Genomic DNA, 27,381 nt, shown 5'->3' on the forward strand with positions numbered 1-27,381 from the left:
TTTATTCTGCCTCTTCAATGCCGGAACAGACTAGTTGGCCGATCGACTGATTAGATCAAGCAAATAAGCAATATACCCAAGGTCAGAGCTCCTACTAACTAAGTTTAAAAGGCATCGATGTCCCACTGTTGGAGGTTTTTGGTTTTGGTTTTTTTTTCTCAAGCCAATGTGACAACCTCGCGATTTACTACGCAGCGAGCACTCTATAAAGCATCGCCAACTAGAATCGACAACACCATCTAATCATATAACCCGTACTCGTATCATCATCATAATCATCACTTTTTAACACTGCCCTTATCAACTTCCGTCGATCAGCTGAAGCAAGCCATCCAACTTACCTACCCACTATTCAGGTATATATATCCATCAATCGCAAACAACTGACAACTCACCAAGAACAGACGACATATTGTGTCCGCCCTACATTCGACTGCAGCCTTGCGTCCTAGTCTCCTACAATTTAGAAGCCAGGCCCTTCGACTCGGCAGGGATTACTACTTCGCTGGTGTGCCGTGTCCCCCGCTGGACAAGGGGATCATCGAATCGGAACTTGTTCCTCGGGACAAATCATTGCTCGAATGTCTCGCATACTTTCTGACACTTGCATTAGCTGTCACGAACCCTCGTCCTCCCGAAGATACGGTGAGGTTGGCCAGAGCCGGCTTGCCGGGTTCCGACTCCGAAAGCACGGCATGCATGGATATTGTTGGACTCCCCGCCACCTCTGTTTCATTGGCCTAGTGAGCTTCATTCACAACTGAATGGGATCGCGTCGCGTCCTGGTTGGCTCCCTTTTGGGACCTGCAGCGTGCTTCCCATCCCTTGCTTGTCCCACTCGATTACTCGTATTGTTCAGGAAGCTGCTGAGCTAGACCTGCATACCCGTCGATCTCGCCTATCTCCTCTCAGGACCTGTATCGGCAAGGCCCGTATTACGTACAGCCAAAACCCTCTGCCAGCTGAGAATTTCGTGGACAACTCACGAGACATTCTGCTGATGGACATTCTTTGCGCCGTTGTTTCAGCGTTGGGACGTAGATGCATCTCGTCAAATGCGTCTGGTGTCTACTTCCCATGATGTTCCCTCAAATTTGTTGAACTCAATCATTAGTTGTACTTTCCAGGTTGGCTGTTATACCCAGTAGTAGTCTACACAAAACCAGCTGTCGTCAAGATTACCAGTGGAGACTGGTGGGCCAGATTGTGGCGCTTTCTAGAGTTGTTTGCCGTGCCACTAACGGTAAATCTTCACAAGTCAATGCTGGTGCCGTGGTGTTGCTGCCAGCTACTCGCACTTGCCATCGAAACGGGCATGATCTACCTCAAGAATATTTGGGTTAAATTTTTGCAGAACAAGTTATTTGTTTCCTTGCTGACTATCGGAGCTTTCTCACGGAAAGAAATTAACACTTCAATTTCTCGTTTCACTCATTACCCCTGCCTTTGAAGTCAGGAACCTCCAACCTCAGTGGGAAGAACGGGTCTTTCGCCCAAGTGAAATGCTCGCCTCCCTTGATTCACAACCCCGCCATCACTTTTTATTGGGGAGTCCCGCCATTTTCCGGATATTATTTGCCGGGGATGACAGGACAGCCCCGAGACTCGTTCTAGAATCCCAGTTCTGGTCTTACACTCAGACTCTTCTCGAAACTAAGCTTTCCATAACTAACACTATCTTGGCATTTGAACCAGCCTCATGGTATGAGACTCAAGTGGTCGCATGATTATGAGAGACAAGATGTCAACTAGTTGCATATCTAAAAGTTATGCTTCGTTTTTTTTTTCTTTTTTTTTTTTGGAACAATTTGCTTTGTGTATTCAAGTCATTGACTTGCTCATTTCTTCGTTCCGTTGAACCGTCGGCCATTAACACGAATTGCTTCTCTGTCATTCTTACACACACTAGATCCCGCTTTCTAATGTGAAGACCTAGCCGCCGATACGCTGTTTGGCCTGCAAACAGCCATTGTGCCTGAGGTACTCGTCAAACTCGTACCAGCCTGTATTTCCTCCTCTCCATCATCAACACTCAAGTATGGCGCCACCTTCATACGTTGTTTGCCGTCCTTCAAGAATCGTTGCCGATATGCTGCAACGGGATCCGTCACGCTCCTCCTCCTGAAGTCTCGGGTTCTTAAAACGCCTCCAGATAGTGGAAACAGCATCTGCGGTTCGACATCTCGTGCCTTGTGCGGCGAGTCCAGCCCAATTTTGGAAAATAGACCTGGAAACCATTGGCGTCCGAGTGGCCAAAGGGCAGGTAGACATGCTGTCCAGATAGCTATGTTTACTTCCATGGCAGTAATGGTGAAGCCGACCGAGAATGACCAGTCGGCCCCTTCTACGGGATCTAGGTAGGGCGATATGAGCAACCACAAGCGTATACATCCCACGATAGTCGCTCTAGATTTCCATAGAAATATGACTTGTGTCAGTCTTATCCATGCAGACATTCCATGCTCAGACTATATACCAGCATCGCCGTCAACCTCCACGAGGAATTTTGTGGAGGCACCAGTCCACCGATGCGGGCATTCATGTAGCTAAGCAAAGCGTGCGAGAATATTTATCTCGTGCGCTATGTCTCAGACAGCACATGACTCTGGGGAATGAGAAAGAAAACAAAAAGAAAATAAACAACTTACATGAATCCCAACATGAAGACAAATATCAACGCCCACCTAACCTTCTTATTCATCTTCAGGTCCCAAAAGATCCAGATCGGCATAATTAAGACCACAATGTCTGTTACGACATTCAAGACTGCCCTCGCAACGTAGTAGGCTGGTCGGTCGATGCAAGTGCCCTGGACGGCCCAGGGCCGCCAGTTGTACTCAAAGGGGAAACACTGAAAGATCATGGCGATGAGGCAACCGATCATCATGAACAAGTTGACGGCACCGACGGCCAGGATGGTGCTGCGCACGCCCGTTTTGTAGCCACCCAGTCGCAGGAGGAATATCAAGACCGACATCTTGACGATGGCGAGGATCGGATTGTAGAGCACGTTGATGATGTACATCCAGATGCGCGACACCTCGGGGTCATTCCACGGTATGTCCTTGACGTGGTACCCAATGTAGGCATATTTCATGTCTATCGATCGGTTTCGTGTGGTTTTCATTCTCGTCAGCACCTGCCGATCTCTCAGGATCAGGCTGCCTGTTCTCTCTCTCCCTCTTTTTTTTTTTTTTTTTTAAAAAAAAAAAAAAAGAAAAAAAAGAAATAATAATAATAAAAAATAAAAAATAAAAAAACTAAAACTTACACATATACGACGCTGTCGTGTGCGCCATCGAAAGCACCATGGCGATAATGATCAGAACATCGTCGAGGCCGAACGTCTTGGTGCTGACCCTACTATATATCCTCAAGCAGCTGACCAACAGCGCTATTCCTGTAAACCCAAACAGGATTGCGAAGCCGCACTGCTGCAGCCATGTCGTGCCGTCCCATGGATTTGGTTGCTTGAAGCCTGTGGTGGGCATTGTGTTCTGTTTTCTCTTCCTTTTCTTTTCTCTCTCTCTCTCTTTCTTTTCTTTTCAACAGGCGCCGCCGCGGGCCCCCTTTGTCGGCGCGACAACACGCGCCGACAGTCTTCTTGTCGCCTCGGATACGGAGAACGTTGACCTACAACATTCAGTGAGGCCGTTTCGTCGTAAAAAATTCGTTCCTGGTCTGCTTGGATGTACTGGGCCAAGAAAACGCTGGCGAACGTTGCAACCTAGGAACGGCTTCCAATGTTGGCTCGATCTCGCATCATGGAAATAGGGTTTCATTTGGCACAAGGAAATCTACGAAGTAGATCTCGGGTTGAGATCTCGTTTTTTATTATCCGGCACACGCCTGCCTTCGGTGAACAGTGTCCATCAAGGCAAGGGGTGCCTCAAATCGCTCCCAGGGGGGCCCAGGAAAGGACTGACTGACCCCCTCTGGCTGACTCCTTGGCGGTGGTCGGACATCGCCAGATGTAGGAAACACAAGCATGTATCGACACCATGGGCATAAAGAGCGATCCGCGATTTTCAATGGAGCACACATGGCTAATGTGGATGTGTTTTCATTCGCCTAGCCTAGCCTCAGTGGGGGCCAAGTTTCGATCTGGCTTTGACCGACTGAAAAACGCGGTGTGTGCGAGTCGCGGATCCAAACCGCCGGGTCTGCGATTGCCGGGGACCGCCGGTCCCGTTCTGGACCCGGTACATTGGGTGAAGGTGATTTCTATTGGGACTGTGCTCATGGAAGGGGTTCTTGATCTGTCTTGGGATTTTACGGTCATGCCCGTATGGATACCTCCCTGCCGGTTCTCAAGAGCAGCCGAGTACAGCGCGTCCAGGGTGATGAGGCTGGTAGATGTATAAGGAGCATTTGTCATTGACGATCACAGCCTTCTTGGTCCTGATATTATGCTCTAGGAGTCCCGCCGGAGTCCCCGTTCAGCCGCAGTGGACGTTGTGTGCCCCCACAGCCCGTCCCTTGCCAAGTCTACTATGACAAAGTATGAATGTCCAGTATTAGTAGCAGCAGCTCACCAGGTCGATCCCTCTATTGCTGTTGTGCGAGCTGTATAAATGGTCAGAACTTCCAGCTTTTGAACAGTGAAATAACGTCAAAATAACATCATCAGTACTTGGCAGCTTTTGGATACAGCTACAAGCCAAAGTTGGAGTTGTTAAATACGACAATAAGCCCTTTTTCTAATGGTGCGAAAACATACAAAGTATGTCGAGCGGGTTCTGAGAGGGTCGCGCTTGGTGTGCTTTGACCGCCCCAGTGATTTCATTTTGCGAACTTGGGATAGCCCTGACTCGAAAGGCATCTGAAGGAAGCTACTGAAATTTCCCCCATTTCAGGGGACGACAAATGTGGTAGAATAGCATTTTTGTTGGTACGGAGGCGCTTCCAAGATTCTCTTATGTGGTGCTTAAATTCCACCGCGATATTATATATTGGATGGGTTGACCTAGTAAACTTTGTTTTAGAGAGTTTATAACACACAGAAAGCACTTGCTCCTATATCTGTATGTGTGCAAAGGTCAATGGGGCAGGTTATATTGGATCGGCATTAAAATTCTGGCTAGCGAAGAGGAAACGAAAGTATAAATAATAATAATAATAAAAACCGGTCGGTAATCACGTCTTGTAGTGGTACGGACTTTTAAACGTTTACCGGAAACAGATTGGCTCACGTTGTGGTATGTGTGTTTTTCTCTTTTGTCGTCTCTGCACAACCCCGATCGAAATCCCTAAGAAATCATCCAAATATGAGCATGAGTTGAAATGGCTTCTAGCACTGGGCTGGTAACTCTGATAACTCGAAATAATGGTCGTATATGCGTACATACCAAAATAGCACTATTTACTTCGTTGACACCTTGGGTGGTTTACGGATCAAAGTTCTCACACCCTGCAACAGGTTAGAAGCTGAGGGCCCTTTTTGGCAACTACATACGCTAACTCGCGCGATCCTATGCAAGGCTTTCGGAATTTTCCCCGGTAGCTCATATAGAATGCATAAGTCCAAGGTTTCCCCCCATTTGATCTAAAGGCTTCCTGACATGTGATTGTCCTGACGCCTACCTAAGTCCCTAGCTTCCAAACTATATGGCTGCCGAAATAAAACTAGACTCATGTTCTGCAGAGTGCCGTCTTGATAAGACAAAAGAATGCAAATTGCCGTGGCACCGGAAGTGCTTGCAGGTATGGTATCATAGTGAATATATTGATTAGCGATCGCACAGGACCAGAGCAGTGAATTATCGCACATTGAGTAGCAATGAAAGTTCCCCAAAGCATAATTGTAGTGCTTAAAAGCACATGTCAACCCCAAGTATGAGTAGTATACTCGGAACTTACTTCCCAGCAGCTTCATCTGATACCAAAAGGCGATGTTTAGGGGTCGTACTTGACGGGAAGAAGACGAAAAAAAAAACAAGATCGACCTCGTATCGATCAAAGATGGAAATGTACTTGATCATGGTTATTATGTAATGATGATGTCTGATAGCCTCCTGGCGAACGCCGTGCTAGGCTGGCAGACAATCGAAAGCCTCTGGAGGAAGTATTTTTACGGACTGGGCTGATAAATCTGCGTCTGTTACTTGTTCAAGTAAAGTATGCAGGGGTTTTTTCAATGTTGGCGGTCGCTGAGGAAGTGGAAATCACACTGTCTGTCTACAGATATGGAGTGTTATTATTATGGCATTTAGAATGCAAAACATCACATTTTCGATAGTCATGGCATATTTGGTTGGCTTGATTTACCTCCTCATACTTCCTGCCTCTGGGACTTGCGGGCTTTAAGCTCCATGTATTCATCCGACCTGCCCGAGATGGGGAAGCACGATACGGCTTGATAGGGTGATTAATGAGCTAAAAATATAGATCGAATAAGAATGCGTATTTTCTTTTTTTCTTTCTTATTATCCCAAGACTGGTGATCTAGGAATTCCAGCAGAGACGGTGAACTTGAAGGCTAGAGATATTGATATTTTGGTTTACTTGGATATCGGACTGGCTTAAATGCAACCCTTAGCAAAACAACAAAAGATCAAAACTAGCAGGTAGAGTGCCTAATGGCAAGCCTTCATCAGCAACCACCCGCATACCTACCTATAAGCACCTCTCGAGCGTCCCCCGCAGTGATTAGATCCCAAGTTGTACGACTAACAAGAGTTAAAAGTATCGCCTCATCATCGACGCGTAGAGTAATCACATCCGGCGAGAGTCAATAAAAATTAAACCCTTTTTCGGAAATACTTTTAACTCTACGAATGAAGATGAGACTGACTTGAAAAGCATCGACATGGGTCTTTTCGCCCACCCTTTTGCCCACCTCACTTATACACAGAGCTTGACGGGGTACGTATCGTTGCATATCTGTATGTCATCAGCCACGCAACACCACCCCTTCATTGATCGTTGGGTTTCGAAGGGGTTACGGGATCATTTGGAAGCGATTTTGGATTTTGAGTGAGGCTCATTTTTTCGATTGTCCAATAAAAAACTAAGCCTACCCACTCCTCCCTCCCTCCCTTTCCCTGCATGCTGCATTGCCAACACATCAAAATCGATTTCTTGGACCATGCAACCACTTTGGAATGGGTTAGAATCTTGGCATCATTTGTGGGCGCTGTCCCCGTCGATTGCGCACCACTAACAAAAAAAATGTTTTGCGCCCAAATTTTGCCACTGAATCTGGGAGGACTTTTACGTAGTACGAGTTTTAATGAGTCTTTTGACTTCGTTTTCTTTCTGACTTGCATTTACCGGTGTGACGTTGTGGTGTGCAGTGTAACGCGAGGCCAAGTTTGTTTAGATTGGTGGTTTTTTTTTTTGTGGAGGTCGGTCCTGAGCATATCAAGGGAGTACGGTGCAAATATGGTCAGGCTTTTAAAGTAAGGACTGATAAAAAAGCAAAATACAAAAAGGAAACGAGAAGAAACAAAGAGGCACCATGGGTTCAGCAGCATGGTGATGTGATAATACGGACATCTCATTCTCGTGGCTTAATTCCCCGGAACCCAGGTAACAGAAGCTCCAAGATCTGGATATTCTGTTTGAAGCTCGCACCTACCCCTGTAATTATACTACTCATTGCATTCCTGACTGGATACGGTAGTATAGACAAGGTTGCCCGTGATGGCCTTCTACGTATCGATTTGGTGTTTGTTAAAGAACACCCCGCCACGGGAACACTCCGCAATGCTGTATCCTGGTGACCCACGGATACCGAGGTTGCTTCTTCGGCGAGAAAAGGGCTCCGGGAGCTGTCCTTGGAAAATCTCAACTCCAAGCCGGAGCTGTGTGGCAGTGTGGCAGACGAGGATATCTTTCCTTTGATCCCCTTTGATGTCAAGTTTGCAACCGCTCCCGACAACTCTTCCGTATTTACTTACCAAGCGTCATGGACTGGACCCCCTCCACCAAGCAGAGCAGTCATACTGGAAGACTAAGAGAAAACCCTCAAGCATCAGAGGACTCGAATCTCGTGTGCTTTGCGTGTCTGGATCGGGTATTGTTCATGACAGCGTTCGAGGAGGCTGTTTGTTTTATCCTCGGCCTCGGACTCGCCCATGCGGGACCGGTCCCTTGAACATTCAGGATGGGCAAGCAGAGCGAGCTGATCTTGATTAACTTTAGTTCGTGCAGGGCTTGCGACTGCAGACCTATAGGCAATTCCACGGGCTCGCCAACGCCGACTTTTTCATCTCACGGAAGGAGAACGACGAATGTTCCATCAACAAGGTCAAACAAGAATTATGGACTGAAGATGGTGAGAGATAAGCCGCTGCCAACTTGGGAATTGATGTATAGGTACCTAGACAGACTAGAGTCAGCCACTGAGACAGCAAAAATAAATATCTTCGTACAATGATAGACAAAAGCGACATCGGATGCACTTTAGGTTATAATACCGATGGGTATACCCGTAAAGCAAGCGCCTGAATAATTCCTAGTCCGGAGTTTGACGGGGAATTACTAACTGTGGCTGCACGTGGTAGCCCCCCTTTTTGTGGTGAACGGGACGGCATCAAGGGGCACCCATGAATTGCATTCGGAAAAATCCCCAGACAGACCCTTGTTTAATCACTGGGATTGAGACGAGCTGACCTGAAGCTCAATTTGCGATGCTGCCACACCCGCCATCAAGCTATTTGTTGATCAATGCTAAGATTGTCGCAATGAGCATCTCACATTTGAAAAAGCATTTTTTTTTTTACTCAAGTACCTACCTTTTAGGTTTCAGTGCGACCGCGTCCTTTATCTGCTTTGATTTAGAGTACTGTACTTTCAGACTCTCCCTCCTTCGGTTGGCTCGGAATGACAGACACTGGATGAAATGAAATGAATCAATCCATCAATCGAAGCCGCCCCTGACTCGATCGACAGCAGCCCAACGGTGGCAATACAGAGAGAGTTTCCACCCTTCGACTACTGTACTCCATGCGTCTCGTTTTGCCTTGGTTTCCTGCGCCAGTGACAGCCGTTCGCTTGTCCTTGAGGCAACCCTTGCCACCAATTTACTCGTTGTTCACCGCGATTTTCTCCAACTTCAAGTCTATTTTTTGAGATATTACCCACAAAAATTAGGTCAAGCGTCGAAACTTGGAAAAACCCGGGCGCAATTAATGGAAGTACAGCCGCAGATAATGACAGCATGCTCACACATAGCCGAGTCGTCCGATTGCCCTGTTTCGTCGAGAGGAGGACCCGCGGAGCCAATTGAGACGACCAGTCGTCTTAATCCTGGAGTGGCCAGCGTGGATGCGAGAGGGAGCGAAGAAGCTGGACTTATCGGTTGTAAGCCGTTGATTTTGATCAAACGGGCAGGCAGAAAAAAAAACAGAGCATTGGATTGGGTACTTTTTTTTCATCACTACACAGTCATTACCTATTGAGGTGATGCCTCGCATATCGTTCGTGTCTAGGTAGGTATCGACACCTCGTGTCGTACCGTACAGCGGAAAAGCGGCCCCACTTTAGCAAAGAGCTTCATCCCATCTTCCGACTCCAACGAGCCGCGGTACGTGGGATTACTCCCTGCTATCCTTGTGTTTGCGCCCTCAACACAACTCTGTCAAACTGTCAGTCAACGACAAACGGCTATCCCAAATCAGTCAATGCTCACACAAATAAATCTTGACGTCTCAAATTTCACAAATTTATAATTTCATAATCCTTCCCTTCCCGCGCCGAGATCTCCAGTCTCTGGCGCGTCCCTCTGCCGACCCGCTTCAGATCCCCTCCCCTGTCGCGCGCGACCAGAAAACTCGACCACTTACTTTTCGTGCGCCACCAGAATTTTGACCCTGGCAAGCTCTCCCCAGCCTCCTCAATATCATCCTCTCTAGCTGTCACCCCCGACCAGAACCCAAAGCCCAACGTCGGTTCCTCTTCAGTTTTCTTTCACCCAACCTCTTTTTGAATCCCAAATCGACTTTGCAGTAAGTACTCTCTTCGCAATTGATCCACCTAGGAACTCGGTCCGGGTCTTTCTTTTTTTTTTTTTTGCGCACCCAAACTCGCCTGCAGTAGTGTGTCTTGCCAACTGTCAGCTCAAGACTACGCCTTACGCTTACACATTAAAAACCAAATGGCTGGTAGTCGCGGTGCTGGATTCCCTCACAACCACACAAAATCATACGAGCTTGTTTCCGTCGCCACCCTGGTGGTGACGCTCAAAGCTGTCCACAATACCAGCTCTACGTGCCCATGAAGAGCACCCCACAAGCTTGACTGACCCTACATTTCAACCTTACGACCGTTACGAACGTTACGACCACCCAACCACCTTATATCAGCGCCAGCAGCAGCAGCACATTCCTCCTCCTCGCACCCCCACTCCCCTCCTCACCCGCGATCACGACGGACGATCCACGCCCTCCTCGCACAGATCTCTCAGACGCACTCCAAAGTTCGAGGCTGTCACTTCGAGCCCTAGGTCCAGCCAGCGAACCCCTCGAAGGGTTCACCTCGAGGCTGTCTCTGTCGGAATAAGCCCTGTTGCGCTATTCGCGACAGCTGGGCCCCCAGGAACCCCTCTCGACAAGGGAAAAGCCAAGGAGGTTACACCCCTTCCGGAGCAGAGCCAGACCCGTCAAGACTCTCCTGCACCTGAAAGGCCTGTTCGCCAGCCCCCCAGGCGGATACTTTCCCAAGACCTAAGCGAGGATCCCAACGATCAGGATTCTACCGCTCCTGCACAGTCTCCTAGAGAAAAACGCGTATCGTTTGTTTCACCGAAGACAGGGCTTGAACCTCATCCCGTCCTTCGCATCTCCAAGCACACTCACAGTGCCATCCTCTGGGCCCTTGAGGAAGCCTTGCGTTACCCCAATCCCTTTACGCCGGACCTGATTGAAGAGAGTGCATCCATGGCCGATCTCCTACATGGAGGCCCGGCGACGACCAATGGGCAGGCTTCAGGATCATCCCGCCCAACTGCGCCGCCGGCTCCCGTAGGCTCGCCCGCGAGCGGCATACGTGGTCCTAAGATGATCATGCAGGAACGGCGCGAGCGTGAGCAGCGGCGCAAGGATGAAGCGACGCGCCGGGAAGCCGAGGCCCGTGAGAGAGAGGAATTGGAACGCGACGCACAAGCCGAGCAGGAGCAGCACATGTGGGAGGAGCGCGAACGCCAGCTTCGGCTCGAGCAACAGAGGCAGCAGGAGATCTCCAAGGAACTTCAGATGCGCGAGCGCGAGCGTAGGGCTCAACAACAACAAGCTGCTGGCGCTGATATACCACCACCCCAATCATTAGATCCAGCAATTCAACGGAGGCAACAGAGAGCCGCCGAAGCGCATGCAGCGCGATTATTAGAAGCACAACGACACGTATCACAAACTCAGGGCCTTGGGGCAGGACAGCAATTGTCCCACGGCTCACAGCACAGAAGGTCTTCACAAACCCAACAACATGGAGCACAACAGACAGCAGGTCCCAGCTTCTCGGGCCCACCCCCAACATCAGCCGTACCCGGCCCGACGAGTGGACCTGGCTACCAGACTGCTGAACCGTCTGCCACAGGCGCCAACTCGAGCCGCCCTAGGAACTCGTTTCCGCACGCATTTGAGCGATGGGAGGCTCTCTCAGCGCACTGGGAGGGACTGACCAGCTTCTGGATTCGTCGCCTACAGCAGCACACAGAGGAGATTGAGCGCGACCCGCTTTCGCAGCAGCTTGCGAGACAGAACACTGACCTCTCGGCCGCGGGCGCCAATCTCTTTCATGCAGTTGTAGAGCTGCAGCGACTGCGCGCATCTTCAGAGCGCAAGTTTCAGCGCTGGTTCTTCGAGACCCGCACAGAGATTGAGAAGCTTCAGGAGCAAAACGCCATCCTGAACAGGACCATAGAAGAAGAGAGGCAACAACACGCAGATGCGATCCGCGACGCAGTAGAGCACGAGGGCGCCAACAGCAAGATACAACGACAGTTGGCCGAGATGCGCAAAGAGCTGCTCATTAGTAAGGAGGAGGCACGGCGGGCCTGGGAGGAGCTAGGCAGGAGAGAGGAGGCTGAGAGGGAATGGACGCAGAGCTTGCAACATGGTCTGCCCACGAGTGTCGGTGGGGTTCAGGTCGTGCCGATGAACGCAGGCATCCCTTCGCGCAACACCAGCACGAGAGATGGCTCGCAGCAGCAGCAGCAGCAACAACAACAACAACAGCACCAGTCGCAGCAGCAGCAGCAGGTTGAGTATGGTTCATCGGCACAGGCCGGGCCGAGTGACAGTGGTCGTGGATCACACCGGCCAGCATCATCTGGCGGCCACAGCGCGAACATGCCGCCGACAACAAGCAGTGGTGGTCAGGCATATTACCAGCCACAAATGCCGGCAGCGGCTGCAGTACACGAGCAACGAAGCTATGGCGACGGTCGGTCAGAAGGTGGCTACAGCGAAGGCGAATATGCCATCGATTCGCACGGCAACTTCATCCGCGATTCGATGGGCAACAAGATTCCTTTTCGGGGTGGCACCGCATCACCCGCCGAGGAGGGAGCGCCTTCTGACCTGGGACACCACATGGCCGAGGACTACGACATGATGCCGCCGGGGAGCTCTCATAGTGGCGGTATCCCGCCCGCCCTGACGTACCCTCCCCCGCCCCGGGAGCCTCCCCAGTGGCAGCAGGAGCCTCAGCCCCCAGCTGCAGACTATGCCGGCCAGGGCTATGGTGCTCCCGGATGGGAGACAGTGCCGAGGCACCGACATCCGACGCGTTTGAGTGTGATCGAAGAAGACGAGAGGAGTCGTGCCAGCAAGACCACGAGTCAGATCAGTCGACCTTGAAAGGGAGTCATGTCATTCGAGTGACGGTCCCGCTCTCTTAATGAACGTACATCACACACGTTACGCAAAAGTAACAGTATTTGTTTGCTGAACAAGGCGCGTTGGCGATAGTTGCATTTGGATCGGTACAGCCGGACAGGTTGTCTGAACATGGCCCAAACACAGAATTGACCCACGTGCCTTGTTTTCTTCCTTCTCAATTTACTTTTGTACTTGATCTTGAAACCTACAAAGGCGAGGCGTTTCAAAACATTACGGACATTGCTCCAGACACTGGCTGGAGTCTTTGCATTTTTCAATGTTATTTTTCTAGATTCTCTTCTTACAATCGATGGGCTTTCGTTCCTTCATCTCTACTTAAATCCCCCCGTCTTTTTCTTATTGTTCATACAAGGGGTTGTGGATGAAGGTTCTATTTTATTCGGGAATGGCTTTATTACTTAGTTCCGGAAAGTCTTTGAGGGGGCTTCTTATCTTTCTATCGTCAAAAGCTCTCTTACACTGCAGCTTTATTTCTATTAACTCGACACCTCCATCGAAGTTAATGGCTACTATCTACTTTCTACATCATCACTTGGGGGAGGCTTTCGGCTTTAGTGGATGCGATGGCTTAACTTTCTAGGCTTTTCTCTTTCTGGTCTGGACTATCGATGACTTACTGGATACATTGGGAGGCGTTCTTTTTGGGCCCTTCCCATCAAAATCAGAAGACAGGTGGATTTAATGGAGCTTAAAGTATCAAATTGTACAATGATCTTATTTTTTTTTTTATTCTCTTTCCACATTTCACATGCTTTTGATGTTGTGACGTCGATGGTCTGATGATTGATTGGCTTACCGTGACAGAGATTTAGACACGTTGTTGTGCATGGCACGGTGTTAGTACAACATTGTCTTGATGGTCCAGAGGCGGTTTCCTTGATAGAAACTGTGCCCACTGTTGACGCCATCCCGACGCGCGTTAATGGTGGCGCTCCTTTGTTCAAACCAATGACCCTGAAAAGGAAAGGAACTGGTGTGGATGACTGACTGACTGACTGGCTGACTTCGGGAGCTGTCTTTGCTGTAGCTAGGAGCTAGGAACCCGGCCCCGCCAAAAATGTGGATTGACGTCACATGCCAAAAGTGTGAGCTTGCTTGTTATTTTGTCTTTCAGGGTCACACGGGAATTGGGAAGGGACGATCAATCAATTGGCTTTTTTGGTCCTTATCGCTCCCATTTTTAGTTTTTGTGTCCCTTGGGATTTGGGAATCAGGTCAGTTACCCCTGCTGGTTTGCTTTGCTCTATTCGACCTTTGTTCGAATGCAACGATACCAGAAAACTGGTTGAGTCTATTCTATTCTAGATCTAGTTCCGAATCCTAATGCTACGGTCGGGGAGACAAACGAGAGGGTATAGGTTTGCTTGTCTTGTGTTGTTATTTTATTTTATTTTACTGTTTCTGCTGGGTCAGGTGCCTGCATGCTGATGCTGGCCGGCTAGCAATCTCAACCCGGTGAATGCCAACAACGGTTGGAAAGATGCTCTGGGCCCTGCGTTTTGTTTAATTTTATTCTTGACGTATACCCAATTTTTTCTTTGTTCGTTCAGGTTCTTCTTCTCCAATATTCACTACTTTTTGTCCAAATAGCAGCTTTGTTTTGTGCTGCGTATGAGAAAAGGTACAACCGTTTTTTTATCTCGTAAAACTGCACAGCACTAAGTGATAGATAGACCTCTATCAGTTTCTTAACCGCGCGCCCCCTCCTCCACATTTTATCATTTCCCCAGCCCCAGAGAAACAACAGGTGGTGAGTTGGAAGCCGCCACCCCTCCCCAAACCTTTTTGGCTGAAGCGGCCTTTCAATTCAAATCCTCTCTCTTTTTCTTCTCAAACAACTAAACACGCCCTTCATTGCAACGTCTTTCTTACTCAACCATCCTGGGTTTCAAATAAAGCCTCAGACTTGCAAACTGCAATTTTACATTCCTGATTATCGCGTGCTGCCATTTCAAAAAAAGGACCCCGCAGATGGGATTGGGATAGAAGCAAAGCATCAGACCATAAAAGAGACGGCGTGCACATTCAAAAGAACGGTCTACTCCAAACCTCAAAAAAAGGGTACATATAATTACCTCATCCAGTATCACGATCAGGGAAATACGCGCCATGTCGTCACATCCTTCGCCGAGCCTCGGCCAGCAGCCGTTGAAGTCGGCGCTCAAGACGGATGATGAAGCGGCGGAACGGTCGCCCGCTGTCAAAGGTTAGTACTTTTATTTCTTTCTTTTTTTTTCTTTTTTCATCTTTCTTTTCCTATTTTTCTGGGGTTTTATTTTCCCCGTTGGTCGAGCGCAGTTTCTGCGACTATCAATGTTTAACTGCATTGGGCAAAACCACGTCTTACTTTCCCCTGCCACTTGTATTTTCACTTCCACTTTTCCGACTCGTTACGCACATGGGTAGGGGCCAGATAAGAGTGATAGGCCTCAAAATTCCCACTAGCATGTGTTTTTCTTTCGTACGGGCCAAGTGGTCCGTACCTCAAAAGGCTTGTTCGGGATAAGGGGTCCTAGTTGGCAAGTTGTCAAGACACCTTCCAGTCAAGGAAAGGAGACGGGGTAAAGAAGCACGCTCAATTGGCTCCCGATGGGTACTTAGTACCCGGGAATTGTATCACAAGGCCACATTCATGGATGAAAGCATGGATGTGTGATATTGATAAAAAGCGTCGGGCTGCAACGCTCAGCTGTTATCATGCCATACGTTATTTGTTCTTTTGCTTTCTATTCCCTGTCTTGATTTCAGTAACCAGGTACCATCGTAATGAAAAAAGAAACCGTGTCTTTTCTAAAACTCTTACCAATGCCTTTCTCGTTCCTCAAGGATCAGTCTAGTCAAGTTGACTATTCGGGTATGAAGCCTGGTGTTACTGCACTTCATCTCTTTTCCGCAACAAAGCCACACGTGACCCCCTCGGCAACAGACACCATCGAGCCTTCACAGCTAACCTCACAATCTAACAGCCGTGCAAATTGCCGAACCAGAGATGACGACTATAGAAACGGCGCAACAGGCGCCAGGGTCGCCCGAGGATGGGTTCAGGAAGCAGTTCACGGCCGGTCTGGCTAAGAGATTGAGCGGTCGTCTTCCCGCGGGCTCGTCCCGTTCTTCTCTAATGAGCAACACCAGTGGAGATGCGCCCAATAGCACCGCTAGCTCTACCGACTCGACTCAACAGATTCAGGAAGAGAAGCACCATCGGCACAATCACCATTTTCACCTGCACCATAGGAGTAACCCGGTAGAGCATCATCATCAGCAGCAGCAGCAACAACAACAGCAGGGAGGACACGTGGATAGCAGGCTTGTCATGCAGGTTTTGCAGTGGATTGGGCGGGAGAAGGAGAAGAAGGAATCCAGGAGGAAGAAACGGATGACTAGGCACCGCAAGTCCAAGTCCCCTCCTAAAACTGATGATGCTTCAGGGGCGCAGGCTTCTCCACCACGACCGAGGGCCGACTCGATCGATTCGGACGGAAGCGACGTGTCTCTGGATCAACTACAAAAGATTGTCGATGAGGGCCTTGCCGCTATGGGGATAGATCCTGCCACTGCTGCATCCGCTACTAACCCGCCCCGAGTGAACCCCCGCCGCCGATTGAGTAAACACAAAAGCCGCTCTTCGCTGCAGCTCTACCGCGCAGTATCATCGGACACGGACTACGTCGACGGCGACGTGCTGGTGCCCGCATGTGACGCAGTGCTGGACAACTCCAAAACGCTGGGATATTCGGGCGGCAAGGCCACGTCGACCGAGGACCTGGCGGCCGCACAGAGCCGTCGCGAGGAGAAGGAGCGCCAGGCCTGGTCTACGTTCAAGGGCGAGATCTTGCGGCTGGCGCATACGCTCAAGCTCAAGGGCTGGCGCCGCGTGCCGCTCGAGTGCGGCGACGGTCTTGCGGTGGAGCGGCTGAGCGGCGCACTCACCAACGCCGTCTACGTCGTGTCTCCGCCGACCGAGATCGTCAGCAACATGAGCATCGACGACGTGAGCAAAAAGCCCAAAAAGCCGCCACCAAAGCTGCTGCTTCGCATCTACGGCCCGCAGGTGGAGCAGCTCATCGACCGCGAAAAGGAACTGGGGGTGCTCAAGCGGCTGGCGCGCAAGAAGATTGGCCCGCGCATGCTGGGCACTTTCACCAACGGCCGGTTCGAGCAGTACCTTAACGCGACGACGCTGACAGCCGCCAACCTGCGCGAGCCCGAGACGTCCAAGATGATCGCCAAGCGCATGAAGGAGCTACATGTCGGCGTTGAACTGCTCGAGAGCGAGCTGGCCGCCGGGCCAAACGTCTGGGTGAACTGGGACAGCTGGCTAGATGCTGTGGAGCGTACGGTGCTCGCTCTCGACAGGAAGGTGCTCGAGAGCCCGACCGATGTGAAGGACTGGAGAAAGGGCGGATTCGTCTGCGGTGTCGAGTGGCACGTCTTCAAGGGGCTTGTGGAGAGGTACCGGTCCCACCTGACCGAGCATTATGGGGGCGAGAAGAAGATTCGGGAGAAGCTGGTGTTTGCGCACAACGATGTGAGTCTCGTCGATGCTCCTCTTGCGAAGGGAAGGGGTTGGAAGAGTATAACAATCAAGCACAACAAAACTGACAAGTGTATACCAAACCTCATCAGACCCAATACGGCAACATTCTCCGCATCCGTCCCGACGATGAAAAGTCGCCACTGCTGCAGCCTGCCAACGAGCACAAGCAACTGGTGGTGATAGACTTTGAGTACGCCGCGGCAAACACGCCAGGCCTCGAGTTCGCGAACCACTTCACCGAGTGGACGTACAACTACCACGACGCGGTGGCGCCTCACGCGTGCAACGCTCCGCTCTACCCAACGCTTGAACAGCAGCGGCGATTCGTGCGGGCCTACTTCGATCACAGCCACCCCCGCCGGCCTTCATCATCGTCGTCATCATCATCCTTGGCCCAGACGCCCACGATGAACCCCACGACCAGCACCTCGTCCATCGTCGACTTCATGCTCGACGCGCGCGTGCCACCCGGGGGCTGGAAGGAGGAGGAGACGCGGCGCGACGCCGAGTCGGACGCCCAGGTTCGCGCCCTGTTGGAGGAGACAAGGCTCTGGAGGCCCGCCAACAGCGCCCAGTGGGTGGCCTGGGGCATCGTGCAGGCCAAGCTGCCGGCCGGCGTGGCGCGCGAGGTCGAGGCGGCCAGGAAGGTCGACGAGGCGAAAAAGGCAGAGGAGGCAAAGCTGAATAATGATAATAACGACGAGGAAGAAAAGCCAAAGACGGAAAAGGAGCAAGAGGCAGAGGCGGTCGCCGAGGCGGCGGCCATCAACGAGGAGGAAGCGGACGCGGACGAGTTTGACTACCTGGGCTACGCGCGGGAGCGGGCCATGTTCTTCCTGGGTGATTGTGTCTTGATGGGCTTGATCAAGTTGGAGGACCTGCCCGAGGCAACTCGTGACAAGGTCAAGTTTGTGGATTACTAAGAGGTAGAGTTAAGTGGTTAGTTTATTCTTTTTGCAACTTGTCTAGGAAATGTTTCAACTACACTCTATAATAGGCATTAGCGATGGATTTCATATATCCCCTCCCTCACAAGACGAATTCAACTTGATCTTGGCGATGATTCACTTTCCAAAAAAATAAGAATACATTCTTACAGTGATATACAGTTTCTTTTCCTAGTTGCAGTACAAAGCCGTACAAGGCCGTATCAAGCCTATATTCTATCCTCGTCGCCATATTTCCCCTCATTTTTGTTGTTTGTACAAGTTGCCCCTACATATCACGTGGTCGCCCATTTACGAGACAGCAACCAATGTGGCTTGCCTTCCAAGAGCAGAGATTTGTCATGCGCCGGCCCCGACCATTTCTTTTAGACTCTTTATAGTAGCTGACCGCCGCCACCTCAGGCCGTCTTGATCTGCCCCTTGTACTCCTTCATATGATCGAGTATGATGTTGGCGCCAGCCTTGGGCGAGTGCTGCCTCCCCAGGGCCTCGACAAAATCACCCTCGGGATCCATCAGGTAGAAATAGATGCTGTGATCGACGAGGTAGTCCTGACCGGGCTTGACGTCCCGGGGGGTGCTAAAGTAGACGCGGTAGGCCTTGCACATGGCCTTGATCTGCTCGTAGGTGCCGGTGAGGCCGATGAACGCCGGGTGGAACTCGGCCAGGTACTCCTTGAGGACCTCTGGGGTGTCCCTCTCCGGGTCGCAGGTCACAAAGACGGGTGCCAGGGCTCCCGGGCGCTCCTTCTCCACCTCGTCAAACATGAGCGCCATCTTGTCCAGCTCCTCGGGGCAGATGTCGGGGCAGTGCGAGAAGCCAAAGTAGACGAGCGAGTACCGGCCCTTGAGCGAGTCGGAAGAGAAGGGCCGGCCGTCCTGGTCGATCAGCTCAAAGGCGCCGCCGATCCGCGGCTTGCCCACGCCCTTGGACGCGTCGGCGATCCGCTTCTTGTGCATCCTCTCCTTTTCGTGGTCCATATACCAGACCAGCCCCGCGGCCGTCAGGATGAAGATTACGCCGGCTTTCCATGAGAAGGGCTGTTTTTTTTTTTTAAGAGGGTGTTTTCGTTAGTTATTTTTTGTTTTGTTTTGTTGTGAGGGGAGGTGCAGATCGGGAAAGAATGTCATACGCCGCTTCTATTCCTGCTCTTGAGCTCCTCCACCGTTTCGGACTTCCATCTTCGTGGTACGAATGGCTGTTGCTGCTGGAGGCGGCGTGGTATCGTGGTTGGGCGGCGGGAGGATGGTGATGCGCTCGGCGACGAGAGAAAGCGGCGGCAGGTTTGGGTGGGTTGTTGCCTCGAGGCATTGAGGCAAGGCTCTAGGGCCGCCCGCGTTGGGAGTTTGGTTGTTATTATTCTGCGGCTCATCTTTTTTTGCTTTATGCGACGTGGTTTTGTCGTGTGTGTGGGTGGGCAAGGATGAAAGTTGTGGAAAAGGTGGCGGGCGGGCTTGGGAAATATTTTGATGGTCTGTCTGACTGATGGATGATATGATGCTGAGGAATTAGGAGCTATGACCATTAAAATCCATACAATGCATGGAATTCATCGATCAAATGCAGTGCTCCACCCATGGGCCAGGGGTTTGACCAATCAGGCCTCATGATGCTTTTGATGTACCGGTATGTACAAAGGGACAACAACCAAGATAAGATGCTCTGAACACGAGATGATAATGCTACAGTGAACAAGAAAACACATAACAATGCTAATAAAATTTGATTGAAATTAGAATACATACTACCTCATCTGACTTGGATCTTGATTCTTTGATATTAGACTTCGAAGCTTAGGGTGTAAATTTGACTAGACACAAATGAACGAACAAGAAAATGGGAACTATGCTGATGATTATATAAGCAAAAAGTTCACGCGTATCTCACGTGCTCCTCCCTCGCATCTTCTTTACCTCCTTCCTCCATCATCATCAACGATACCCCTAAAATCTGCTCTTTAGTGTTGTGATGTTTTGGTTGAGCTAATATTCGACTTCTCTTAACCTAGAACTCAAACAGTGTTGCGATTTTTTTTTAAATCAAGATAGAGGGTTTCTGGGCGTTCTCATCACAACCCCAACATTGATTGCATCAAGTCTTACAAAAGGTTGCTCGCAACTTTGCTGCCGGTCAAACGGCCTATTAACCGGCGTGGTTCAAACTTGATCTTGATACAGTGCTTTGCTACCCTTAACAAGGAATAACACGGATCATCAATCATGGATCCATCAGCAATACCAGCAGCGTCGGTGGAGACGGAGGACACAAACATGACGGTAGGGGGAGGAGGAGCAGGACCAGCATCAACAGCAGCAAACACAGACACAAACACAAACACAAACACAAGCGGGGGCGGGAACGGGAGTGGCAAACAACAAGTTCAGCAATTCGAAAACACCACAATCTCAAACCTCAAACTGGAACCCGCCAGCTCCCCCGCACCTTTCCTCGACGACTACGCAAACAACACCAACACAGCAGCCCAAGGAGCACCACCCTCTTCTAGGAATAGCACCAGCGGCACACCACAGCCGTCACAACAACAACAACAACAACAACAAGCACCACCAGCAGCAGCATCAACCTCAGCCATGCCCCCAAAGAGGAAAAAGAAGGGCACCGCCACGACCGTCAAGACCACAAAGAAGGGCGGTCCATCACGTGCCAAGTCCAAAAAGGGCGGTGCAAAAAAGGGCGCCACCGCCAAAAAGACGCCCGCGGCAGGAAAAGGACCAGCCGGTAGCAACGGCGTAGATGGCGAGGAAAATGAAAATGACGAAGACGGTGCCTCGGACTCCGAGGACGACGAGTCGGACCACGGACCCTACTGCCTGTGCCGCGGGCCCGACGACCACCGCTGGATGATATCGTGTGAGGCCTGCGAGGACTGGTTTCACGGCGAGTGCGTCGACGTGTCCAAGGACGTCGGTGAGACCCTCATCCAGAGCTACATCTGCCCGCGCTGCACCGTGCCCGGCAAGCTCGTCACCCGGTACAAGAAGACGTGCGGGCTCGGCGGCTGCTCCCAACCCGCTCGCATTTCGGCACCCGCCGTCAATTCGGGAGCTCCCAACAGCGTCTTTTGCTCCCAAGACCACTGCAACGTCTGGTGGGAGCAGCTGGTCGCCACCCTGCCCCGCAAAGAGGGCGACAAGGGCCGCGTCGGGCTGACGCAGGCCGAGTTCATGGGTCTGCTGGCCACCAAGGGGGGAGCGAGCAAGACGACAACAACAACGACGACTACAGCAGCAGCCGTAGGGAACGGCTGGTTCGTCGGACAAAAGCCATTCGCGGTGCCCGCCGATTTCTGGTCCCAGCACGACCCCAAAGAGATACTAACCGCCGAAGAGGCCGAGCTGCTCGCCACGTCGTCAGCCTCGCGCCGCGCCCTGGCCGACGAGGTCGTCCTCTGCCGCAAGATGCTGCAGCTGCTCGAGATGGCCGTGGCACAGCGCCTCGAGGCCGTCGCGGCTGGCCGCCTCAAAAAGGACGGCGGCTGCGGCTACGACACGGCCCTGGACCACGTCGGCGCCCAGGCCCAGTTCGCCGCCTTTGTCACCTCCCCCGCGGGACAGGCCATTTTCACCGCCGGAAAGCTGGAGAGCACCGCGTACGACGCCGAGGAAGCCGGCGGCGGCGGCAGCGGGGCTGCAGCCAACAACAACACCACCGCCCTCGGTCCGTGGACGAACCCCGCGCAGGTCGAGCGCACCTACATGTGCGAGCGCCATCGGTGCAAGCCGCACTACAACTGGCACGCCAGCCACGCGAGGCACGTGCATTTCCTGCTCAAGGAGCTCGCCGCCGATGCCAAGGTCAAGCTGGACAATGAGAACCGCGTGAGGGACAATGCGGCGGTGCGGTATTTCCGCAAGAGGGCTGAGGCGAGTACGGTGATCCGCTTTGATGATGAGAGCGATGAGGATGGAGATGTTGCTATGGGCATGTGAAAACTCGTTGAATGTCCTGGGCTCACGGGTTTCACTTCTTTTTTTGTTTTTTCTCAAATGATTTTCCTTGGCCTCTTTGTTGGCCTTTTCACTGCAATCTTGACCATAGCAAGCTTTATTAATACATGTAGCTCATGTCAACTGTGAATTTCAGCCATGGTGATGATAGATCTGATTCGGATCCATTGCCAGCCCCGACTGTGCTTTTGGTCGGCTGAACGGTATTTTCAGTATGCTTTACCATTTCGTTCCCGTCGGCATTTCTCATAATGCACCCGTATGGGTTTCTTGAGCGAAGCACCCACCGTAAAGTGAAATCGAGTGAAAGCATCTCCGAACTCCTAAAACACTATCCATCCGGTGATAAGGCCAAACAACAGATTTCAATCTATCGCAAGAGTTACAAAAAGATATTTGTAGAGTGGTGCTGACTTGATTTTTTCCTCAACCTAAAGAACCTTTGAACAAATCTGCCCGTGTCGACGGGTGATGAGATTGAAGACGTGGTCCATCTCCTTCAGAAAAAGCAAACAAACAAAGAAGAACAAATGAAAGAGAAAGACATGCTTGGGAAGCAGGGTAGGCTCTATAATACACAATCTTGCCTTCATCTCTGCGCCACCAAGATATGTATCCCAAATCAGAAAAAGGAGGGCAATCCTCAAGCCAAATATCGCAATCTCAAACAAATCGCACGGTGCCAAAATCCCCTTCAAGTAACAGTCTAGGACGAAACCAATCAGCTCGACTCATATCTCTCACATGTCGCCATTAACCAGAGGCTCACTGGCCCACAACCATAGATAGTATCAGGGCTTGCTTAGTTTCTTAGACTCCCGTAGTTCGGCTCACGGTGGAAGAATTGATGCGCAATTTGCCCGTATCGACCCTGGCAGCCGTTTGCGTTGTATACTAGGCCATTCTCACATCGTGGAAGGCAGCCACTATAAATGGCGTGCAGGTTCTTAGTGCTGCCAAGCCTCTGCGCCATCTTCATCACACAGTGAGCAGTTAGCATCAGTCTACAATATACAGCAAATAAAAAATAAGACCTACCATTGGGTGCATGATGTATACCTCGCCCTGGCGAGCACGGGTTGTGGCAACGGCCAGACGCTTGTCATCGTCAAGAAACTCGGTCGGTTTTTCGCGAACAAGATCGAAGAAGACAAAGTCTGCCTCATGGCCTTGGACTGTGTCCACACTCCTCACTTCGAGGCGAGAGAACATCGTCTTGGCTGGCACTCCTTGAGCCTCGGCTAGTTCACGGCACAGGTATCCTGCTGCTCTTTTATATTGAGTGACGGCTTGTCTATAAGGCGCAATAATAAGTATCGTTCCCAGTGGGGATTGAGCGTCAACGCTGACGAAATTCGGGTTGCTCAGGAGCTTCCTGGCTTGCTGCATTGTCCAGGCGTGATGAGTTGGGTTCCAAAATGACTAAAAGTAGTAAGATACAATTAGTTATGGGCTCTCGTATACTCCCAGAGGTTTTTCAGACTTACACTGTCAACCTTGGTGCTAGCATTTGCATTACGAAGATGCGCCAGAACTCTTGGGATTGTGACTTGAGATCCGCCCGTCAAGTTTGTCTCCATCCACTTGCAAATGAATCTAGTCGGCAAGGGCAAAATGGTGTCGGCAGTGTGACCTGTGACCATCTTGGCGTCATAAAACATGTTCGAAGGCATCTGGTGGAGAGTGGCGAATGCTCGATGGTTCATGAGCAGTTCATGTGTGGTGGCACCGGCATAATGTGCCCTCTCCATAACTGACATCTTCATCTGTATCTCCCAAGGGTTTTTATCCGAGCCTACATAGCAGCCGGTTTGCCGGAACTGCAGAAAGCCACAGTTAGCGCATTACTCTATCAACCACAAGAAGCAAACGTTAGGTTTACTCACATCGCCGGTAAATATCCATGCCATTGGAGAGAAGTGGGCGATCGGGATCAAGTTTGCAAGTTCCCTGGCGTGGGGCGCCTCATCAAATAGCACAATATCTGGCTTGAAACGCCCATCTGCCAAAGAGGCTGCTGCGACGGGTGTGGCAGCTAGAAAGTCTACCTGCTCGAGAGTGTCTTTGTAGAGATTTTCGGTGGTCGCCCTCAGTATGCGCATGGTGGTAGGCTCGATCTTATTCTGTAAATATTCTTCAAGCACCGCTTCCAGCTCAGAATATTCCTCTTTCTGGGCTTCAAAGCGCTTGAAAGCCAACTGATCAAGAGTTGGTGCAAGACAGTCTGACTTAAAGCGATCACCTGCAGTATTGTCGGCGACTTTTGCAGCCATGGTAAGAAATGCGGTGGTAGGACCTGCGATCTCTTTGGTGGAAGGTGACTGCTCAGAGGATTGAGAGCTTTCTGGCTTTTCTTCCTCAAGCGGAGGGGCTTGAACATGCTTGGCCTTCTCTTTCCTGAGAAGCACCTTCAGCCCTTGCTTCATCTCGCGACTCCATCCGAACATGCGAACAATTTGTTTTCCATCGCCAAAAGTTTCTGACATTTTGACACACTTGTTGGTGGCATCATCCACTGGGCTGTTAATATCTATAAGATAAAGAATCTTAACACGGCGTGTGCCATCCTCGGTCTTGAGCTCTTGAGACTGCGCCATGGCGGTCAGCAACATGTTGAAGAAGGTTTTGCCTCCTCCAGATCCGCCGGGTATGATTCCAACTCCACAAGGAAGTCGCTGTAGCAACTCTTTGTAAGTTGCAAGCTGCAGCGGATTGGCTTTTGCGACCATCTTGCTGAGATTTGTTGGTAGTGTATCCGGATTGTCGATAGCTACCCGCATATGTGGAAGCTTTTCAAACATATTGACATAGGATGCTGGATCTTTAAAGGTGCGAATCCAGTCAAAGGCATTCTTTGATGGGCCTTCGTCTAGATTGATCAGCTTGTCCAGAGCCTCCAACTCTGCCTTGCTCGTCGGATCAGCGTGTTCCAGCGTGAGCATAGAATACATGCTGTTTGCATGGGTGAGTAACGATGCGTCCTGGACATGACAGTTGTTTTCATCAACCAACGGTGTCAAGATTGACTGGGAGGCAACGTTGGATGGGAAGGAGACTCTAAAGAAAATGAAGTCTTTCAAGGGCGATCGGGCATTTTCGATGCGATACGCAAACCACTCGCGAGATACCTGCTTCAGGCCAGCTGGATCACTGAAAAGAGCAAGTAAGCAGCCAGTCTGCTCCCCTTCTTTAGGAAAAGCATCAGGGAGATTTCCATCCTCAATTGCAAAGAGCCAATGCTGCTTCCCTTCCGTATTGCTGAGACGACGATAGACCCATGTACGGAAGACATGGCGCGCAGCATTGAACTCGTCCACGGTAGTCTTGTCGAGGTTCACCTCGAACTCAGCACCGGCTCGGTAGATAGCCGCATATTGCTCAACCGTGTCGAATGTGTAGATTGGCGTTGTTACTGGGTCTGGGAGGTGGATCTCGGGCTCTCTTTTGCTGTGTAGATGAGCGAGGGATTCCCAAGCCTTTTGGTCAAAGAAAGTCGGCGCTTCTGTGGGTAGTCTCAGCAACTGGGTGTACATAACACGTCTGGAACAAATATTTTGGGTGTGGTGAGGCTGTTTTCGAAATTCTTGACCCCGGAAAGAGAAAAAGACAGTCTGACACGAATGAATTTCTTGGTGGTTGCCAAGGAACGATATTGGGACTTACTGGAAGAGCGTCCAACACGCGATGCTCTGGACTCTGCGACGACAGGCATGATCTCTGCTTCAAGTGAATTGAGATAGAACGAAAGACTGATGAGTGTGGAAAGGCTCGTGAGTGCGTGCGTATAGGTAGGTGTCGATTTACAAGGCGGCGAGATGGTGAGATTGAAGATGTAAAGTCAAGGTGACGTTCAGGTGAGGAAGGACGATTGAGTTGCAGTGAAATCGGCCGGGACAACTGACAAACAAGAATTGACGACAAGATAGATCACGAAGTTGTTCACAATGTGAAGTTTGGTTTGACTCGGGGGAGCTGGCAACTGCGTTTTGGGAGGGACAAAGAGACTACGCAGGTTTTTGAACGCAGGTTGAGGGTGTCTCCAGAGTAAACAGAGAACGCGCCTGGAGGGACATGAATGCAGGAAGATAGAGCACAGACAAACAATACCCCGCGTCCGTTCTTTGTGTAAACAGAATAATACAGGGTGGCAGACCGTGGGGCAGCAGGCAGGAGACTACTTTAGGTACTGAGCAGGCAGGCGTAACTAGGAACATGTGCAATTCGGGCCAATCAAGGCAGACGTATCAAAAAGTGAATCAGCTGCACTTGTCTTTTCATCCTTCCTTCCCTAGGTAGAGTGGAGCCAGCAGCAAAAAGTCATGTTACCTTTGGGTTGCGCTGGGCTCTATCAGATCTGTACTGGAAAGGTGAGTAAGAGAGAAGAATCTCCAGTTCCCTCATACGGCATTTGTAACCCTTGGCTCTGATTGTCATCTCCATATGATCAATCCCCCAATCATATCAATATTTCCTTAAGATGCGGTCAGCACAACAGCTTTCTTGTCAGCTGGAAAGCAATCGTACAAGTGGTCTGGATTCTGCTACCTTCTAGATCGGCCAGGATAGTCCAACTTTGCACCTGTTTGCCCTCGCCGATCCCAGGCTGTCTGCTTGCCTAGCATCCAGGACCTCTCTTTGACCTCAGTCTGCACTCAGCCCGCGTGTTTTATTGTTGTTAGAGATTAGTTATATAGCAATGCTACCTTGAGAACGACAAGAGCAATTACACTTTCTTTTGCGTGTATAAATGGTTTGAAGGGATCGATGGTATGCCGAAACCAGGGCATGTGTATGCTGATTCAAAAGGATGATCATTGACTATGAAATATAGACCATGGTTCCAGATATATTTTCAGGACAGATGAGGTCCAAACCCGTGCAAGATATTTCAAATGCCGTGAGGAAAGAAGATGGTCACATTGCTTAGTCGCGAAAAAGGGATGAAGTTGACGATGGTGGATACCACGTGATGGAAGTCCTGAATTCGTAGCACGTGATAGATACCGCGGTATCAAAACATTGGCTTAGTCAATCAACTCATGCTCTCAATTCGACAACGACATAATACTTCAATTCACATACACAGT

At 50.5% G+C, this 27,381-nt stretch overlaps 6 protein-coding genes across 6 annotated transcripts; 3 read left to right on the top strand and 3 right to left on the bottom strand.

Moving 5' to 3' along the window:
• Positions 1-1,919: 1,919 nt before the first annotated feature.
• PgNI_10347 (uncharacterized protein) lies at positions 1,920-3,491 on the bottom strand (the record flags this gene model as incomplete). The annotated part of the gene is made up of 3 exons (XM_031130320.1): positions 1,920-2,406; positions 2,649-3,099; positions 3,272-3,491. The coding sequence occupies 3 exons, from the start codon at positions 3,489-3,491 to the stop codon at positions 1,920-1,922; spliced, it is 1,158 nt and encodes a 385-aa protein (XP_030979778.1).
• Positions 3,492-9,155: 5,664 nt separating this feature from the next.
• Positions 9,156-12,800, top strand: PgNI_10348 (uncharacterized protein; the record flags this gene model as incomplete). The annotated part of the gene is made up of 4 exons (XM_031130321.1): positions 9,156-9,306; positions 9,439-9,590; positions 9,858-9,950; positions 10,191-12,800. The coding sequence occupies 4 exons, from the start codon at positions 9,156-9,158 to the stop codon at positions 12,798-12,800; spliced, it is 3,006 nt and encodes a 1,001-aa protein (XP_030979514.1).
• Positions 12,801-14,683: 1,883 nt separating this feature from the next.
• PgNI_10349 (uncharacterized protein) lies at positions 14,684-18,438 on the top strand. The gene is made up of 3 exons (XM_031130322.1): positions 14,684-15,048; positions 15,809-17,370; positions 17,469-18,438. Exons 1-3 carry the CDS (start codon positions 14,952-14,954, stop codon positions 18,300-18,302), a joined length of 2,493 nt encoding a protein of 830 aa, XP_030979513.1. The 5' UTR covers positions 14,684-14,951; the 3' UTR covers positions 18,303-18,438.
• A 39-nt stretch (positions 18,439-18,477) lies between these two features.
• On the bottom strand, positions 18,478-19,794 carry PgNI_10350 (uncharacterized protein). Its single transcript, XM_031130323.1, has 2 exons — positions 19,459-19,794; positions 18,478-19,366 (listed from the first exon to the last, which is right to left on the bottom strand). Exons 1-2 carry the CDS (start codon positions 19,696-19,698, stop codon positions 18,725-18,727), a joined length of 882 nt encoding a protein of 293 aa, XP_030980429.1. The 5' UTR covers positions 19,699-19,794; the 3' UTR covers positions 18,478-18,724.
• A 751-nt stretch (positions 19,795-20,545) lies between these two features.
• PgNI_10351 (uncharacterized protein) lies at positions 20,546-22,276 on the top strand (the record flags this gene model as incomplete). The annotated part of the gene is made up of 1 exon (XM_031130324.1): positions 20,546-22,276. One exon carries the CDS (start codon positions 20,546-20,548, stop codon positions 22,274-22,276), a length of 1,731 nt encoding a protein of 576 aa, XP_030980430.1.
• Positions 22,277-23,096: 820 nt separating this feature from the next.
• PgNI_10352 (uncharacterized protein) lies at positions 23,097-26,006 on the bottom strand (the record flags this gene model as incomplete). Its single annotated transcript, XM_031130325.1, has 5 exons — positions 23,097-23,267; positions 23,333-23,716; positions 23,782-24,114; positions 24,181-25,796; positions 25,958-26,006. The coding sequence occupies 5 exons, from the start codon at positions 26,004-26,006 to the stop codon at positions 23,097-23,099; spliced, it is 2,553 nt and encodes an 850-aa protein (XP_030980277.1).
• Between the last annotated feature and the right edge of the window lie 1,375 nt (positions 26,007-27,381).

This window comes from Pyricularia grisea, chromosome VII (assembly GCF_004355905.1).
Source record: "Pyricularia grisea strain NI907 chromosome VII, whole genome shotgun sequence".
In the NCBI taxonomy this organism is placed as follows: Eukaryota; Fungi; Ascomycota; class Sordariomycetes; order Magnaporthales; family Pyriculariaceae; genus Pyricularia; species Pyricularia grisea.